This window comes from Actinia tenebrosa, unplaced genomic scaffold (genome assembly GCF_029948245.1).
Source record: "Actinia tenebrosa isolate PJP-AT-01 unplaced genomic scaffold, QUT_ActTen_1.0 PGA_scaffold7__59_contigs__length_16204524, whole genome shotgun sequence".
Lineage (NCBI taxonomy): Eukaryota > Metazoa > Cnidaria > Anthozoa > Actiniaria > Actiniidae > Actinia > Actinia tenebrosa.
In genome coordinates, this window is record NW_028292584.1 from 9,339,479 (window position 1) to 9,355,551 (window position 16,073).

The following is a 16,073-nucleotide window of genomic DNA, read 5'->3' on the forward strand; positions in this document are numbered from 1 at the left end:
AAAATGCGACCTACAACGCGAATTTATTTATTACAGACATCGACAAGTCAAGGTAGGAAGTAATTTCAACTCAAATAAATGACCAGTCAGATTCGGCAGGAAGAAACGGTTCTGTAGAAGGTAACGGTACAGTGATAACTCAGTGACTACGAGGATTTCGAGCCAAAAGGCTACTTTGTAGATGATCCACAAGTACAGCACGCTAGGACCGAATAAGAAGCAAAAGATCAATCAGAGTATTGATTGTCAAATAATCGAGCAGGAGAATTGCAGTAATTACATAAAGAAAGAAATTCTAAGGCAGGAACGACATGCAGGGACTCTATGTACAAGCATAAGAATGGACCCATATTCAATGTGTCAACGAATTGAAGGGTAATTATGTAATATACATCACTGAAATTACTCAATATGAAGTTACTACGAGTAGCCAGTTCAGTATTAAGTTATGGGGCTGGTCCGCGATTGTTGTGATAATGAGGTAAACAGCGAGGAAGGTAGGGAAACATGAAAACTGTCGCAACCAGGACTGCTAGCGTGGGTTGGGGTGGTCGGGGGGCACAATTCGGCTTCGAAGGCTCTGAACGACGTTAACGCAATAACGTCCAACAAGAAATGTGTGTGAAAGTTAAAGTATATACTGCGATCGGTGCTCATTAATCATTCAGTGAGAATAGTTTAATTTGCGTTGATTCAGTGTTGTCTGTGTTGTCTATATGTTGTATGGAACATTAATACCAAAGTAACACCTCGAATGCACATTCCAATTGTGTGTCCATGACTTCTGAAGGTACAACTACATAAGCCAAATAAGCCAACGAAAGAAAAACAAAATCCAACCTTCGGATCTCATAACCAGCCCAAAGCGAGAAAAAATATGGAAATATTCTCCTTGCAGTTTGCTAGATCAAAACCACCACCCGGTGGGGCCTAAGTTGGTTTTTAAAAGCGTTGGTTGTTGTTGATGCGAAAGGCCAACAGCCACGCTATTAAACTCAGTCACGATTGCAAACTGCGTGGCAGCAATATGTGCCGTAATAGCATTTCTCCTACGATGTTTTATGTATGAACTGTAAAACGGACGTGTTGTTAGTCTCAGTTGCTCCCTTATTTCTCTTAATTTGTACCTTTACTTTTAGTTCACTGGAGACAAGGACTTTGCTGTCCTAGCATTTGAAACAATGAAATATGTATGGAAGACGCCACACTAAGAACCTCTCGCTCTACACTCGTAATCCAGCTGGTGACTTGGTGCCTCCCCGAAAGCAATTAAAGACCTTTGTTCTTCAGGACTGTAGTGGAACGTGGCAAGTGTAAGAACAGAACCTGTATATGTGATAAAGGCTTTACTGCACTGGACTGTTCTATGGAAGTACAGGCAGTACCAGAGTTGTTGGGTAAGTAAGTGAACTAAAATGAGTAAGTAGACTAAATGCCTACTGCTACCTTCACTGGCAGATGATGAGATGAAGGGTCTCAAATAAATCGGGACCATCCCGAATTTGAAAACAAAACAGAAATAAGAACTTTCCGCAAGAGACATCGTTATTGATCTTCCCTTCTCCTACACTGTTTGGAAAATCATCCAACCCAATATTTCTTTATGTTCTTAGTATCTACAATGGTGGACTCTGTGATATACGTGAACGTCCATGTAGAAAGGCGAACCTGTTGGGACAGAAGTTCATCGACTCAAACAACCTCACGTGTCACGTCAAAGAATTCAAGGTATTTTTATGAACAAAGGGATACGCACTATTTAAATCATATCAGGCATTTAACTTATTCTGCACCTGTATCTAATGAAAGGTCTTCCAAGTTCTTGGTCTCCACGTGGAGTACCTGTCACGACACATGAAAGATGATTGACATATTTGGTGTTAAATGCGACCTTCCTGAGCCACCGACGAGACTTGGTGATTATGATCACGAGGGACCCCTGCTGCGGGGATTTGGTCTCAGTTTCTACGATGGCTTCAGAACAAGTGCACAACAATTAAGACATCTCACTTATGATTCAAAATGTATGACGTGCACCAAATCAGGAAAATGTCAACGCAAAGTGAGTACAGAACATTGGACTTTGCTTCGTACTCAAAATCTTTTCTTTCAACGCAATCACAAGAGTGGTTTCAAGAACTCTTGAACATCTTGACGCTTTAGCTTGTTCATTGTGAAAAATGGATTCCCCTTTATGTTTTTTTCAGAGCCGAATTCCTGTCTGATCAGAGGACATTGTTTTGCTGCCAACGAACCCAACCCACGTGATTGGTGCCAGCAGTGCCTACCCAGAGATGACCAGAATTCCTGGACGCGTAGGAAAAGTGAGTTGCTTTTCTGAATATTTTATTTTCCAGTACTTTGAAACACTCCTTACATGTTCCTAACTTTGAAAAATCAACAGATAATCAAGGACCAAAAGTTTAGTAGAAAGCCCGTGATGTACAGCGCCTTGCCTGGAGAAGATCTCGTGCTGCAGCTGAAAGCAACAGACCCTGATAACCGTCCTGTAACTTACTCTCTACTCTCAGTTCTACAGCTACTGGCTACACATTCAGTCCAGCAGGTCTACTGAGATGGAAGGTCACATCGAATGAGAAGTTCACCTTCCAAGTGACTGACGAGTGTGGAGCGTTTGATACAACAGACATGAGAGTGCGTATAGTACAATGTCCGTGTCTGAATGGTGGTCAATGTGTACCCCATCCCAACCACCCACGGGGGATCTGGTCTGTATCAGTGTAATTGCGTAAATGGATTCAGTGGGGACCGTTGTGAAAATCCTGCTGCTGTACCAGAAAAAAAGTGGTAGGAAATGCAAAGTAAGTGCAGAACATTGGACCGTTATTTCGTACTAAAGTTCTTTTCTTTCACCTAATCAGAAGATTGTTTTCGAGAACTCTTTGACATCTTTACCGTTCAACTTAATTGTTATATTATGGAAAATGAATTCCATGATTATATTTTCAGCCGATTCCTGTCTGATCAGAGAACATTGTTTGCTGCCAACGAACCCAACCCACGTGACTGGTGCCAGCAGTGCAATACCCAGAGATGACCAAAATTCCTGGACGCGTAGGAGAAGTAAGTTGCTTTTTTGAATCCTTTTCAGGTACTTTCAAACACCCGTGATGTGTTTTTTTACTTACGACAATCAACAGATAATCAGGCACCGACGTTTAGTAGAAAGCCAATAACGTACAGCGCCTTGCCTGGAGAAGATCTCGTGCTGCAGCTGAGAGCAACAGATCCTGATAACCGTCCTGTAACTTACTCTCTACTCAGTTCTACAGCTACTGGCCACACATTCAGTCCAGCAGGTCTACTGAGATGGAAGGTCACATCGAATGAGAAGTTCACCTTCCAAGTGACTGACGAGTGTGGAGCGTTTGATACAACAGACATGAGAGTGCGTATTGTACAATGCCCGTGTTTGAATGGTGGTCAATGTGTACCCCACCCCAACTACCCACGGGGATCTGGTCTGTATCAGTGTAAATGCGTAAATGGATTCAGTGGGGACCGGTGTGAAAATCCTGCTGCTGTACCAGAGAAAAGAGGTAGGATATGGAGCTTTTTTTACAACTCTTTTACATAAAGTCACGGTGTGTTCTATTTATTATTGTCTTGTATCATTGTTTCCAGTACCTAGTGCTGCACCAGTCATCACAGACATCACTCCAGTTCGATATGACACCATGAAGGTAATTTGGAGGTCACCTGTTCCCATACGTCTACCAAACAGTCTCACCAAAGCCGGCTACATAATCTACTACAGAGAAAGATACACAAGAGACAACTGGAACGTGTTCACAACATACAATGTGGATTTGACCAGCACCACAGTGACTGGACTACAGTCGTACACCGAGTATTGTGTAAAGATGTCTGCTTTTAACAGTAAAGGAGAGTATCCTAACTGGCAAAGAAGACAGTGTTACTACGTCAAGAGTAAGTTGTTTGAAGATGAAATTAACTTAATTAAGCTAAGACACTTTAACGTTTTTATAACGTCATTCAATCTCCAGCTCCCTCGCTACCTACCAAAGTTTCTGGTCGGCCTTTACGCAGTACTGAAATTCTTCTCAAATTCGAGAAGCCTAGACGAGGACCTCCATCCACCAGAGTCCAAGTAGATTACGGAAAACAGAAAGACAGGTTAAATATGAAGAAAGCCTGCTACGGATCTTCATGCGTCATTGATAACCTTGAGGCAGACACCATGTACTACTTCAAGGTGATTGGATATGCGTACCAGAGAGGAGAGACGCCATCGTTCACTAAGATCAGGACTCTTGTTTGAGGTACGTACACACTAAAACTTCTTGCCCAAAGAATTGATACTTTCTAAATGTATTTTTAACAACAGGAATAGCCCCTTTATACGGCTTTGTTACTGAGTAACTGACACACACACTTTCCACTGACCTCTGGTCAGCTTTACCTCAGTTAGGTTTAGGGTGTATTGATAAAACGTTTCTTAATTTTAATTCAATTTTTTATTGAAATGGGGATTTCCTGGGGTTGGGATCGTGTGATATGCTGCTTCCGGGTATCTATGAAAGCGTCATTTTTCTCGATTATACCAACACATGAACCTAATCAACCTAGGCATAAGTTTTCCTCATTATAGGCCACGTATCATCTCTTGAGAATAAGATTTGTTCGAGTTGTATGAAATGAAATAATACTTTATAGAGAATGACACGTAAGAATTGGTATTCTAGGGAATGACACGAAATGGGAAAACTGTAGATTACGTCTTTTTGAAAGTGATTCTTTCCTGACACGACAACCACAACAACGATAACAACAGCAAATACAACAATTAATAGTTAATAGTGAAGCCGTCTTTTTTTTTAGACGTGTCAAGAGTCATACCTTACATCGAAGATTATACCAAAGAGATAGATGACATCATCTTGATTGACCAGCAGTCTTTGCATCTTTACTTTGTAACATAGTCTAGAAAATCAGAAATTTGAATTAAAATGATGTCATAATACTTTTAACAAAATGTCTTTTTGATGTGTATGGTTCTATTTCAAAACAAAAACAAAAACAACAGCAGAACGAACGAACGAACAAACAATAATTAGAATAATAATTATAACAGTGAAAGTGTTGCATTATTATTCAAAATTCGAAATTCAAATAATTAATTAAGAAATTTTTAATACAGAAAATCAATAAATCGACGTTTGCTTAGATTGATAAAATCACAGGTTCAAAGAGATGGGACAACTAAAAATAAACAGGAACAGAAACAGTCTGTCTGTTAATAGGAAGACATATTGATTGAAAGGAAGCTAAAAGGAAAGCATGAAAAACTTTGATCAGGTTTCATTTTTTATAAATAATAACCTAGAAAGGAGATTATTGAGTAATTAAAAACGTGTTATCTTTATGAATTGAAAATAAGCTAGAACATGTACTAAAGGTAATCAATGCCTCATATCAAAAGGTCATTACAAACATTGAACAGAAATTTTTTCTGTGGAGAAAAATAATTGAGCATGCCAAGTAGATCCAGTTACTTAGTTTGAACTCAGCATCGCACACAGTGTCCTGCTGTACTCAAGTATTAGCTTGAAGGTCGCCTAAAGATCTGAGTATACATTTAAATCCCGCGTAAAATCCGTAAATTTATCTTAGTATATACTCAACAAATCATTCAGTAGAAAATATCAGAACCATTTTTTTAGTGGGACGACTGTTTTGTTAAGCATTAGAGGTATTAGTAAACAGGGTTGTTACAAATATCTCCGCAAACGACTATACTGCCAGGACTGTACAAAAAAGACTTCCGTGTTTCTTGAAACCGGAGTCTGTTTTCGTGACGGATGGTAAAGTACTCGTGTGTGCAGGGATCATTGTGATCAAGCAACGAGTCCAGCAGTGTCGCATCTCTTTAGTACTGATTACAAGTTATTCAGCCATGAATCACTTGGTGGAATTCTTGCTAGGATTCTTGGTCCTGTTCCTGGCTTTTGAAGACAGCGAGGAAATCCAGCCGTATTCATGGGTGTAAGTTTTTTTTAGTCGATTTCAATACATAAAGAATGTTGGTTTCATATCAGCTAGCAGAATCGTGTTTGCAAAACAAGGCCCTCATGTACCAGTCTAGTAGACAGGCATAAACATGTTGCTTTAGTTAGTAGCACTTCCTGTTGACTACCTTCTTCCATCCACCTTATCTTTATATCTATTAACGGCCAATTAATATAGAAAAGGAGAAACAAAGTGTGAAAATAAATAAGACAGGTTTATCTCTCGTACTTATTTATCTTTTGTTGACAGTTTCTAGTGAGAAAGGGGAGAGGTACTTATTAATATTCTCCTTCTCCTGTGACGCCTTTTTTCTCACTACCTACTCGTAAATCAGTTTATTTCATGCAATCGCTAAATTAAATGAAGAGTAGAAGAGAGAGACAGAAAAATGTTGATTTGTTTGTTAGGAGTCACGTGTGTTCAAGAGGAACGTACGAAACGGCTTACACATCATACCAGACTTATCGAACGAGATATCAAGATTACAATGCTAAATGTGGCATATGGGGCTGGGGTCGCTGTAAGAGAACACGGTAAGAAAATTTATTTTATCTGGTTGTAGATACATTAATGGTAATTATTATATGGCAAGGTAATTTCATGCGCTATGATTGGTCAATTTGCGGTCCATAACTTACGGTACGGTAGGAAAACAAACGGAAGGCTGTAGCATTATTCATCTTGGTTGTGAATATCTTGAAGTTGAAAGGGAGTTTGAAGTACGACAGTTTTCTTCTCAATCTCATGTTGAGTTCTTGAGGTCTTCTTTTGATGCCTTTTTTCATTTGGCATTTACATGTTTTGCAAAAGAAAGCCTAACGTTTGCTAACTAGTATTTCAGAAAACTTTAAACTATAGCTAAATTCATTCAAAGTAAACTAAAACTTCTCTTTCTGAGCGACTCAAACATACGTGACTTGTAGCACGTACAGAAAGCCCTTCCAATGCAGTTTTCGTTTGACATGCGCTGTCAACTTTACTTTTTGTTGCTTCGCCTCTTTTTAATCTCAATGCCTTGCCATATAACAAGTATCTTATTAACCTCGTTTTCTCGGTCCGTACCGTAAGTTAAGGATGCTCGTTTTTTCCACTTCTTTATGGCCCGCGCGCTACGCGCTTGGGCCATAAGGCAGTGGAAAAAACTCGGTCCATAACTTACGGTACGGACCTCACACTCGGTTAATAAGAGCTATGTACTGAACGAAAACAAATTAAAAAAATTATAATTAGAAAAATCTATAATTTGATTTATGAATATATTAATTTAGGTCTTGGCGTTCTTACTACTATGAATCCAGAACAACATCAGTATACAAAACGTATTATTACTGTTGCTCAGGTTGGAGACAAAGTGGACGATACTGCTCGATACGTATGTGATATTATTAATATAATGTAATTCAATAACGTATGATACTTTGTTGGTCTTGGGAATTAAGTTAGATTCTTGAGGTTTGCTGCATTTACAAGCTTGTGAAAATATAAAGACAGAGCTTTAATAATATCATCCAATATGACGGCTATGACATCACAAGTTATAGGCAGATCAGCTAAGTATATTCTTTCGTAACCAGCTATCTGCAGGAGTGGGTGTTTTTACGGAAGATGTACATCACCGAATAGATGTTCCTGCGACAGTGGATGGAGGGGATCCAGATGCCAATATGGTATGATGACACGATTGATTGTTATATTTTAATTGATATGCACAAACTGATAGGATAGGTTTAAATGACTCGTTTAGCGCCTCAAACTTTTATCGTTTTAACCAGGCAGCCATATTGTCCACAAATTAAGTTTACCGAGACTTCCCAACAACATTCAATTGCGTAAGATCTTGAGACGATAAACAAAGATCTCAGTTGAAACAGCGGAAGACGAAGCCCCAAAAAGGAAATACCTTTCCCACCTTATTTTTCAGATGTGAATGAGTGCTCTCGATCACATCATGGCTGTTCGCAAGTCTGCATCAACACCCCAGGATCTTATAAATGTGGATGTAGAAAAGGTTATGTTTTAGAGGGCTCGAAGTCATGTAAAGGTAAGTGCACTCAGTAATATAAATAGATAATAATAAAACAAATAAAGCATTTTACTAATTAAAGCTTGTGTACTTTACTTTAGATATAGACGAGTGTGCTACCAAAAATGGACAATGTGATCACATATGTGAAAATACACATGGCAGCTACAAATGTCGATGCCTTTTAGGATACGAACTGCTTCTAGATGGTAGAACGTGCCGCTTAGGTTAGTAAGTTTTTAGTTGGCACTTTTTGCCATGAGTTTTAGAAAAAAATTAGTGGAAATTTAATAGTTCTTCTTACCGATTGTTTTTAGTGCCGTTATGTCCCACGCAGGGACCCCAAAAGGTAGAACTGGGCCGAGAGCCCCAAAATTGATGGGTAGCTAAAAAGGGTTATTACGTGACCCTTGATTTGACCGTTTTTGTTTTTCGTGAAAAACGTTTAAGATTCTCAAGAGATTCACTTTGTTTTTATTGCCACTCTTTTAGCTTCAGCAGGTGAATTGGATTTTCCAGTGAAGCTTGTTCCAAAGCCAACTGTCACATATCGAAACGACTCCTCGTCAAGGGTGGAATTGGTTTGCAGCTTTGACTTTCCTGCATGGAACAACGTATCATATTTTATTGGATGGTATACAAACTTAATTAATTCTGTTAAGAACGAGACATGGTGCATTGCAGAGGAGGGAGAAAGAACAAGCAACCACAGCAGCTGTACCAGAAGGCAGAGTGTAGTTACACTCTTTCAACACTTCGCTATTGGCGATACGGTGGGTGCCAGTTTAATATCTTTCATATTTTGTTATGTATGCCCATATCAGAGAACAAAGATGTCATGAGCCCCTGTGTTGTTAATTATTCATATTTCAAAAAAGGTTTCCAAAATTTCCAATGTACAGGTTTCGTGCAAACTTTACATGAAGTTCTCCACGAGTCCCAAATACAACTGGACAGCATCTGAACAAGAAAGTGACCAGTTCTATGTTGGAATCGAGGTGAAATAAGTGTTTCTTTGATTTCTAAGATTTCGGGTCAGTTTTTTTAATGAGGCAAAAAAAGTTAACTTCGCCATTCTTGTGAGTGTGTTTTAGGTATCTCCAAGGATTACCGATATCAATTGCAAAGTAAAGAAAAATGTTACTGTGACCTTAAGACCAACTGTACCCATTTTGTCACCTTTGGGCCTGGTTGGGATTGACAGTGTAGTGGTTTCTGTGTTGATCCCACAAGAAAGAAAGGTGTTCGTCGACAAATGCAGCGTCGAATTGAGGACAGAAGATATCAATCGCGGAAAAACAATCACTATTAGTGGAATCTGTGATGAGCAAGAAGGAAATACAAACACAAGCCATTCCTATTTGTTTCATTTTAAACCAGAGACTTCTAGTCCAGATTGGTTTTCTGGTGTATATGAAATGCCATCGATGCAGGTAAACACTGATACGAAACCCCTCTCAAGCAACTATAACTAACTGGAATTTATTTTTACTTTCCTATCTTAAGTTATTTGCAGCAGAAAATGGAATATCAGAATTCGAAAAATGTGGACTATTGTTTAGGCGGATTAGCACGTTTGATTCAAGGTAATAAATAAAGCGAGCACCCAAAAATATGTAAATAGCTTGTCTACATAGATACTGTAAACATATGTAAATGAAAGATACTGTAGTGTCTGTGCATTTATTAACTTACAATCATATAAATCTTGCAGAGAAATTCAGTGGAATTCATCTGGATTTTTTGTGTTTTACAGTAACGAGGCAAAAAAAGTGCAGGTATACCTACCCCTTCAGTACAATCATATGAAGTTCTTCGGTTATTATGTGTATTAGCCATCGCACTTTATATCATATAAACCACAGCGTAACCTATACAGTCTAAAAGGAAACTAACTACAATAAATTTAAATAAATGTCCCTATAAAATTATTATTATTATTATTATTATTATTATTATTATTATTATTATTATCACAGGTTGATATAAGACTCTTGCAGAGGGATAATCAGACATATTCCGCCTGTGGAGTTGCCATACGAGATAGAGACAACGTCATAGTCTTTTCCGTTTGTGACGACATCTTTTTTGGAAATGTAGAGTCTTCAAGGTTGAGATTCATAAAGCGAAGTCCTGGAAAATTATCGAAGGGAATACAAGTCCAAATGCTAAGACACCTATTCTTGCCATGGGGTTACGTGCGGAGATTTGGACATGTAATGATTCACCGCTTTAATGTAGTTTGTATAGCATTAATACTTATTAATATTCAATCTTCGTTCACTGTCCCAAATTCTAGTATATAATTGGTTAAGACGATCACGTGACTTTGCTTTGTTTGGCATAAAAATTGTGTGGTATCAAGGGCGGATCCAGGGGGAGGGAGGCAAAGGGGGACTGAAGCCCCCCTTCAGCAGAAAAAAAAACCCCCTGAAGAATTAGATGCTATTTTTATTGTTTTCCGTTGTTTTGACGGAAGACATTCAATTAATCCCCCTCCCCCCCAATTTTGACTGGATCCGCCCTTGGGTATTGACGATAACACATAAAAGTTGTGTGTTATTGAAATATTTCGTGATTTGAAGTATGAAAATATCTTAATTATGACCAGAAATTAATACCACCAAGCACGAAAAGACAAATTAATTCGATTTTCAAGGTAACTGAAAACAATGAAATTTTGGGTCTTTTGCAATGTTTTGAAGTCCGAAAACACATCTTTATCTTGGACGTAGCTGTGCTGTGTGTAGCGATGTCAGTGAAGGATAATTATTTTCAGTCAAATATTGAATGAAACTATTCGAACAGCGGTATTTAGTAGTATGTCCAAATTTAGAATTATCCGAGTTTTGACGCGATATAAGCGAGTTAAAAAATCGCTAAATAAACTCGAAATTGCGTGTTGGGGTCACCTTAATGGTTCTTTTTTTCCCCTTTTTTTTGGTTTAGCAAGTTATAAAAGTTTATAATGCTAACTTACTAATATCTTTGTTTAAAGGTCATTCTATCTTCGGGAATGGTAATAGCAGTCATAGAGATAGTGAGTAATAATCGAATTGAAATTAGCGTCATAATAACTAATCTAGGCTATGACAAGGGACGTGTGTCAGGTCTTTGTGGCAACTATAATAATGATCCAACAGATGACTTTTGGCAAGGGGGCGATGGAAGAGTAGTACAAACTGAAGAAGACTTCATGGAGACTTGGAGGTACCTAATAGTATAGAATAATTGAATATGTCCAACGGCAAAATGGTTAAAAATATATACATGATGAAAAAAAAAAAAAAAAAAAAAACCCAAAATGTTTGGGTCCACTACGTAGACCAATTAATAATAGTGCAGTAATGTGAATGCGAATCCACGAACACATTGTTTACACTTTACTAAATTAGATTCCGTTTCATAAAAACTGACTCTCGAGAATCTTGAATTTTGTTTGCTTATTTGCTGCTTTTCAAGGATTTCTGAAGACAAAAGTTTCTTCAAGGCTCTCCCACCACAAGAAGATGAAACCGAACAACAAGAAAAGTTTTGTTTTTGCTCCATGAAAAACGAAGTTCAAATGAAGAAAGACTGTCAGTCAACAAAGACTCATTTTGCAAAACTCAACGAAAATGAATGGCGTCTTATGGCTCAAAATTTTCGGTTGATTGGTGGTTCAAGTGATTGTAAACAAAACGTGAGTACGGCTCCGTAGTAGGGACACTCAGTATCTCGGCCTCAAATTCTAAATCAAAAATTTATAAAAGGATTTTTCAATAAAGTCCTACTTGGGTACCTACTTGGGTAACTGTCCCGTTAACGAGACTATTTGGCACTAATATCTCGGTCTCTTAGGATCTTTTTATTTCAAGGAGCACTATTGTATTAGTTAATGGCTTTATTTTTTTCCTTCCAAAACAGCCACTAAGTTCTTTATGTAAGAACTGATGATAGGTGAAGAAGACATACTTCCTCTTCTGTTCTCACTAGGTAAATATGATAGATTTAAACTCGGGTTTGGTTATTGCATACCTTATTTCATGTTTGTCACATCAAGGGCACTAGGACACCGAATGTGGTTGGATTTCTATAGGTTTTTTTATTCCTTTCGATTATTTGAATTAAATTAAGAAGCAACGCTCATAGACTATTCAAACCGTTTGACCTTTGGAATGAAAACGTCTAGATTACAACAGCGAACGAAGGAACGCGGACACAAGATAAGTCAAACAAGTATAACGTTGATTTAATTCAAATAATCGAAAGGAAAAAAAACCTATAGAAATCCAACCACATTCGGTGTCCTAGTGCCCTTGGTCACATCAATAAGCCTTTTGCAATAAATTGGCACGTGATTGTTACTGGGTGAATAAAAAAATTAGGCCTTCCTTCATTTAAAGAATTTTTGCGGGATCACTAATGTCGTATCCAAAACATTTTCAAACTTCACCAAGGGACCTTGAGCTGAATTTATTCTTTATCAAAGTCATATATCATCAGTACATGACTGTTTGTTGAAAAAAGGCCTATCCCAGCTATTGACTGAATTAAAATTGGTTATACGCTGGTGCGTGTCAGTTGCCGATCTTTGGACTACGTTACATATATGATACATGATACTTTATACTGGGATGAATGGACAGAAAATAAACTTAAACTCTTCTCTTACGGCCCTGGGCCTAAGCAAGTAGAAATCTTTGAATTCCTTACAAAGATATTTAATTCTCAAATAGCTTTGAATTGCTAAGAAAACAGAACACACTTAGACTAGCATCGTAGTATATCTCGTGAAAAACCACTCCTTCTCGTTTATTAAAGTAATGTTTTTTTATAGGTTTACTTCAAATGATAAAAGTTAATCTAGAGTTTTTAGTTGCAGATGAAATTGAGGCGGACAGGTATCCATTCTCGAGTGGAATTTCAGAGCGAATGGCTTATTTTTCACTTATATATACTTTCATTATGATTTTATTTCTAAGGAATGATTATTTTTTTATCAAATAAATATAATCAGGGACTTATATGACATAGCTAGCTGTGATAATCGGGGATAGTAAAAAGCATGTCTAATCAGATGCCATTCACCTACCTAACCATAGCATCATTACAAGATGACTGCAGACCTTGCAAGGCAAGAACAAGACTTAAAATAAATAAACATTTTGCATGTGTAAAATATATTAAGTAGATTTATCATATGACCCGTACGGCCCTGCTCGCGCGCTCTAATAAAACCATTGGAAAAAATTACGTGATGGGGGCCGGACGGGTTGACGTAAGCGGGCCGGAAAAACCCGTCCGGCCCTGCTCGAATCCGCGCGCTTTCTTTTTCTTATTTATTCTTATTTTCGTGAGGGTCATATGATAAAATGCTTATTGACTGAGTTAGGTCGGGCCGTACGGGAAAATATTTGGCTCTCGGTCATTTGTACGGACCTCGCTGCGCTCGGTCCGTACGACATGACCTCGAGCCAAATATTTTCCCGTACGGCCCTCCCACTCAGTCAATAAGTACATAAGTTGACAGCATCAAACTGTTTGTAACCAAGTATTTCATGTAATCCACCTGAGATCGATCGCGTATAATCAATAAAGTGAAAATACCTAATATCTTTGCATGGTGTTTGATTCGTAAAAAAGAACTCAGAGATATATAAAAAAGTAAAACAAATCTAACTCTGGTCTACCGGCGGAAGCACAAAAACGTCTTCCAGGTGTCCTGTACGACCTATGAGGTTTCTAAGTGGTTATTAACACAAAAATGTAGGGGTTGCCAACAATTAAATATATGAACTTTAACAAGAGAATATTAAGTAAGGTTGGGATTGCATGCTCTGTGGTTTTAGAAAGTCGTTTGTTCTTGAAGATGATATTGCGCCTAATTCTTTGAACTCAAAAGACTGAGTCAATCCAGTATCACACTGAGGCCCCGTCCAACGTATCCGGATATTTTTGAATTTTTAATTTTTGAAAATTGGCCTTGCGTCGACACAGTATCCGGCGAATACGGTAGACGAATCCGCAAATTTTTGAATACGGTCTGAATACGGAGTGAATCCGGCGTCTTGTGGACGGTCGAATTCGTATATTTTTGAATACCCTGACGAAAAAGTTGCGGATTCAAAAATATCCGAATACGTTGGTGGACGAGGCCTGATAATAGCGCACGACAAAGAATGACGACTGATAAGCAAGAAATTCTCCTTAATTAACATATCAAAGGAAAAACAGGGAAACCTCCTTGAACATGATATTATTGATGTTGATAAGAAATTAATCCCCTGATTCCTGTGGACAAGTATTAACATGCACTGAACTCATCAAGAAATCATATCCTATTATTTACAGGTTATCAATACCCTGGGTTGTTCTGTCTGGGTGTTCTGGGCGTTTTGCATTGATTCATAGCGATAAATAATCGATGTTTTTCTTTGTCGTTTTGTCAAAAATATCCACGTATTATTGTAGAATGATAGATTAGCCTTGTCAGGTCTTTGTGGCAACTATAATAATGATCCAACAGACGATTTTCGGCAAGGAAGCGATGGAAGAGTGGTACAAACTGAAGAAAACTTCATGGAGAGTTGGAGGTACCTTGAATTATTGAATACGTCCAACGGCTTTGTTTCAAACTGTTTACGTTTTCAACATTAAGAAAACTAAATAGCCGAGAGTGAATGAAAACTTTGCGCCCACAAAGTAGACCAACTGATAATAGTGCAATAATGCAAAAAATGTACGAAAACATGCAAACTTTACTAGATTTGATTAAGGAATCTTGAATTCAGTTTCCTTTTTTATTGCTTTTCTAGAATTTCTGAAGACAAAAGTTTCTTCAAGGCCCTACCACCAAAAGAAAATGAAACCGAACAACAAGAAAAGTTTTGTTTTTGCTCTATGAAAAACGAAGTTCAAATAAAAGAAGACTGTCAGACAACGAAGATTCATTTTGCAAAACTCGACGAAAATGAGAGGCATCTGATGTCTCAAAATTTTGATTGATTGGTGGCGGATTGTAAACAAAACCCGGGTACGATTCCGTATTGGCACATTATATACTCGATCACGAAATAACAATTTTTCTAGTACAAAATAGTTTCTCGAAGCATGTACCTTTTTCAAAATGGGATTGACTGGAAAAGCAATCAAGTTAATCGTCTTGGGAAATACAGTACACTCCCGGGAGTACACTGTCCATCGTTTTCGGGTCTTAGATAAGGTAAGAATGGGAACAGACAATTTTTTCAATTGATTTCCAGTTAGGGAAAAATTAGCCAAACGACGCATGTCTAATCGGATGCCATGCGTCAAGGCATCATATGACACCATCGCAAGATAAAACCGAGATTAACTAAACTATATTCAATGTTTTTTTTAATTGAGTGCCGATGGACCTACCGCAAGGGTTCACATGACCTGTCAGATCTCGGCCATGGCAGGCAAAGAGCAAGAGTAAACTTGTTAGGATTTCATGAATTTTCGTACAATCTACTCTCTGAAGTTTAGAGGTATTTTGTCGTATCATAGTTATTCGTACTCCTGCCAAGTCAGGTGAATAATTTAAAATGCAAGTGCCTGGTATGTTTTGAGCCGCATATATTGTGAGGACTGAGTTGAAAGGGAAGGATATGAGATAGTGAATGCGTAAGAATATACAGCCCTTTGACTCTTTTTTGAAAAGGAGATAAACTAAGTCATATTCAGATGAAAATTATAAAGGAATTCTACGGCAGACAACACTACCCATCCTACTGAGTCCAAGTAAATAGTTAGTGAATACTTGTTCATACTTGGTTTAACTATTTCTCAGTTTTGAGAAAGACCTAGGGGGCTGCTAAGCGGTTGTTTATTGCTCTCGGTTTTGCACATCATCAATTTTAAATTTTAGAAATACCCAAAGCAACCTCTGGACTATTGATTTAATTCATGAAACAGATAACTCACATATTGAATTGGCATTTAGTGTGCTTCTGGATGGCGTTAAACTTGGCTTTCTTTAACCACTGACCTTGAC

At 38.0% G+C, this 16,073-nt stretch overlaps 2 protein-coding genes and 1 long non-coding RNA gene across 5 annotated transcripts; all 3 read left to right on the forward strand.

The window, feature by feature from the left end:
- Positions 1-1,973: 1,973 nt before the first annotated feature.
- On the forward strand, positions 1,974-5,026 carry LOC148905519 (uncharacterized). The gene is made up of 6 exons (XM_089040106.1): positions 1,974-2,062; positions 2,210-2,324; positions 3,162-3,560; positions 3,646-3,951; positions 4,029-4,304; positions 4,864-5,026. Exons 1-5 carry the CDS (start codon positions 2,027-2,029, stop codon positions 4,301-4,303), a joined length of 1,131 nt encoding a protein of 376 aa, XP_088896232.1. The 5' UTR covers positions 1,974-2,026; the 3' UTR covers position 4,304; positions 4,864-5,026.
- A 495-nt stretch (positions 5,027-5,521) lies between these two features.
- On the forward strand, positions 5,522-13,667 carry LOC148905520 (uncharacterized). 3 transcript variants are annotated; one of them, XM_089040094.1, is made up of 16 exons: positions 5,522-6,027; positions 6,459-6,584; positions 7,320-7,423; positions 7,626-7,718; positions 7,973-8,092; positions 8,176-8,301; positions 8,567-8,847; positions 8,977-9,072; positions 9,169-9,507; positions 9,581-9,660; positions 9,789-9,852; positions 10,054-10,290; positions 11,073-11,284; positions 11,537-11,756; positions 11,981-12,049; positions 12,933-13,667. In XM_089040094.1, the coding sequence occupies exons 1-15, from the start codon at positions 5,939-5,941 to the stop codon at positions 12,005-12,007; spliced, it is 2,214 nt and encodes a 737-aa protein (XP_088896220.1). In that variant the 5' UTR covers positions 5,522-5,938; the 3' UTR covers positions 12,008-12,049; positions 12,933-13,667. The 3 variants fall into 3 exon arrangements, with proteins under 3 accessions (XP_088896220.1, XP_088896221.1, XP_088896222.1); XM_089040095.1 differs by having other exon boundaries at positions 12,939-13,667; XM_089040096.1 differs by having other exon boundaries at positions 13,159-13,667.
- A 626-nt stretch (positions 13,668-14,293) lies between these two features.
- Positions 14,294-14,996, forward strand: LOC116306373 (uncharacterized). The gene is made up of 2 exons (XR_004198256.2): positions 14,294-14,649; positions 14,872-14,996. It is a non-coding gene; the product is annotated as an uncharacterized LOC116306373 (long non-coding RNA).
- Positions 14,997-16,073: the final 1,077 nt, after the last annotated feature.